We start from the raw sequence: 3,171 nt of genomic DNA, 5'->3' as shown, positions 1-3,171 counted from the left end.
GCCACTGCAAGGGGCTCTGTATGGCCGCGGCCCGCCCCCGCTGATGTGCGACTCTGTAAACGATGCCATTCGTTCTCCCCGTTGTGTCTGTCTGTCTGTCTGTCTGTCTGTCTGTCTGTCTGTCTGTCTGTCTGAGTGATTTACATCATAAATGTGCTGGCATCACGGAGTCATCATACAAGTCGATGGGCATGAACAGAAAGATGGCCTGGAAATGCAGCGGCTGTAAAGCAGACAACAGGAGTGGTTCGAGTGACAAGAGAAACTTGAGTTTGAGTGCTGGCGAGCAAGACCTGACAGCGGCTACCATACTTGAGCTCAAGAATATCGTCTTGGAAATGAAAAACGATCTGAATGAAAGCATTAAAGGGCAACAATTTGTGAGTCTGGAGTACGAGGACATGAAAAAGCAGATCGTGGAGTTAGTCCAGGAGGTGAAATCACTGAAAAATGAAGTGAGTGATCTGTTGAACAAGTGCGCCGAGAAGGATGAAATAATTTTGAGGCAGGAAGAGAGAATCCAAGATCTAGAAACCACTCCAGAAACAGAAACATTGTGTTATCAGGTGTGATTGAAAAAAATGGTGAAAAAGTGGAGGACATTGTGTGCAGAGTGTTTGCATCTCGATGTGCACATTGAGAAGACTGACATCGAAGCAGCTCACAGAATTCCTACGCAACGCCCTGGGGTCCCAAAACCAATAGTGGTGGAACTGCGGTCACGCAAGATCAGGGAAGAAATACTGAGAAAAAAGAAGCAAAAGGAAGTGTTCAACGATGTGATCTACTCTGGTGAAGGTGGCAAGGTATTCATCATGGAGCAAGTTTCGCCGAAAATTGGGTATCTAAAGTACAAAGCCAAACAATTAGCAAATAGACATAACTGGAAATTTGTCTGGATCAAAAATGGAAAACTGTTTGCTAGGAAAGGTGAAAACTCTCCAGTTGTGAAGATTGTGACGGAGGAAAACCTCGAAGCAATAAGGTAATTTGTCTCCTTGGTGTTGCACTTGTGTAATACAACTGGAAAAATAAAATGGCTATGAATACGGACTTTGTTGTGGACGATTGGAATATTAATGATGTTTTAGAAGTTTCAACATGTGAAGAATGGATAGGTGAAAAGGAGACTGAGGGTGATTTGTGCATTGTACATTTAAACATAAGAACGATTCATAAGTACTGGGATCAACTATGTATACTACTGGATAAAGTATTGGAAAAGATAGATATCATAGTTCTTAGACTAATATTATATACACGCAGCGTTTAAATAATAAAATTGGACTTTATGTACACGCAGCGTGCACATAACAGAAAAAAAATTATTGACACGCAGGATTTTTCCCCTCAGACGTCCACCGACGGTGGCCATGTAGGACAAAATGTTCCTGCGTGCAAATAATATTTGGCTTTTATTTAAACGCTGCGTGTCTCCAAGGCACCAAAAAATTATTGGCACGCAGGATTGTAAAAAGTCTTCCGACCGGCGACTGAGTCCGGCATGGCGGCTTGGTGGGTGAGTGGGTCCGTGCTTGCACGGGAATTTTTTGGCCCGGGTTCGAGACTCGCCTTCTTCTCAAAAAATTTCTGCGTGTCAATAATGAAAACCGGTGTTGTTTCAACGCTGCGTGTTTATAATAAATTCACATGTAATTTACACGCAGCGTGTCTGCAAGACCCAGTTTTATTATTTACACGCAGGAAAAGTTTTGCTGCGTGCAAATAATATTTTGGCCTTTATTGAAACGCTGCGTGTCTCCAAGACACCAAAAAATTATTCGCACGCAGGATTGTAAAAAGTCTCCCGGCCGGCGACTGAGTCCGGCATGGCGGCTTGGTGGATGGATGGGTCCGCGCTTGTACGGGAATTTTTTGGACCGGGTTCGAGACTTATGGCCTTTGTCTCAAAAATTGCTGCGTGTCAATAGTGAAAACCGGTGTTGTTTCAACGCTGCGTGTTTATAATAAATTCACATGTAATTTACACGCAGCGTGTCTGCAAGACCAAGTTTTATTATTTACACGCAGAAACTTTTTGAGAAAAAGGCCAAGTCTCGAACCAGAGCCAAAAAATTCCTGTACAAGCACGGACCCATCCATCCACCAAGCCGCCATGCCGGACTCAGTCGCCGGTCGGGAGACTTTTTACAATCCTGCGTGCGAATAATTTTTTGGTGTCTTGGAGACACGCAGCGTTTCAATAAAGGCCAAAATATTATTTGCACGCAGCAAACTTTTCCTGCGTGTAAATAATAAAACTGGGTCTTGCAGACACGCTGCGTGAAAATTTACATGTGAATTTATTAAAAACACGCAGCGTTGAAACAACCCCGGGTTTTTCATTATTGACACGCAGAAATTTTTTGAGAAAAAGGGCAAGTCTCAAACCCCGGGCCCAAAAAAATTTCCCGTGCAAGCACGGACCCACTCACCCCCAAGCCGCCATGCCGGACTCAGTCGCCGGTCGGAAGACTTTTTACACTCCTGCGTGCCAATAATTTTTTGGTGTCTTGGAGACACGCAGCGTTTAAATAAGAGCCAAAATATTATTTACACGCAGCAAAACTTTTCCTGCGTGTAAATAAAACTCGGCCTTGCAGACACGCTGCGTGAAAATAAGATGTATATATATTATATACACGCTGCGTGTATATAAGACCCGTTTTTATTATTTAAACGCTGCGTGTCTATAATGACTCCGTAGTTCTTAGTGAGACTAGAATAAGAAATAGTTTTGAAAAGTATGTGCTACATCACTTTAGCAGTATAAATGTTATCAGAAGTAATTGTGAAGGTGGTGGTCTATCGGTGTTTGTAAGAGACACTCTCTCTTCTAGACAAATCAGTGTAACCCCGAAAAATTTTGAGGGAATTTGTTGGGAAGTATGTGATGGGAGAGGACGACAAGCAACAATATTGGCTGTGTATAGACCCCCCTATGGTAAGACAGCGGACTTGGTGGATGAAATAGATGATCTACTGCAAGCGGAAAAACGTGGAAAAATACTGTAAAAATAGGAGACATAAATATAATATTCTGCAGGAAGGTAAAATCACAAGTGATATATAGATATGTTATTAAGTAATAAATCAGGCACTGTATTAACAAATGTACCAGAGAGGAATATGCTGGAAACCATTTAAGTGAAACCTGTATTGATCATATTG

At 42.4% G+C, this 3,171-nt stretch overlaps 1 protein-coding gene across 1 annotated transcript; it reads left to right on the top strand.

The window, feature by feature from the left end:
- Positions 1-203: 203 nt before the first annotated feature.
- On the top strand, positions 204-989 carry LOC117649620. Its single transcript, XM_034392518.1, has 2 exons — positions 204-566; positions 645-989. Exons 1-2 carry the CDS (start codon positions 204-206, stop codon positions 987-989), a joined length of 708 nt encoding a protein of 235 aa, XP_034248409.1.
- The last annotated feature ends 2,182 nt before the right edge of the window (positions 990-3,171 follow it).

The sequence above is a fragment of the Thrips palmi genome, unplaced genomic scaffold (genome assembly GCF_012932325.1).
Source record: "Thrips palmi isolate BJ-2018 unplaced genomic scaffold, TpBJ-2018v1 HiC_scaffold_4, whole genome shotgun sequence".
In the NCBI taxonomy this organism is placed as follows: Eukaryota; Metazoa; Arthropoda; class Insecta; order Thysanoptera; family Thripidae; genus Thrips; species Thrips palmi.
The sequence above is the reverse complement of the archived record's forward strand: the minus strand, read 5'-3'. Positions and strand labels throughout refer to the sequence as shown.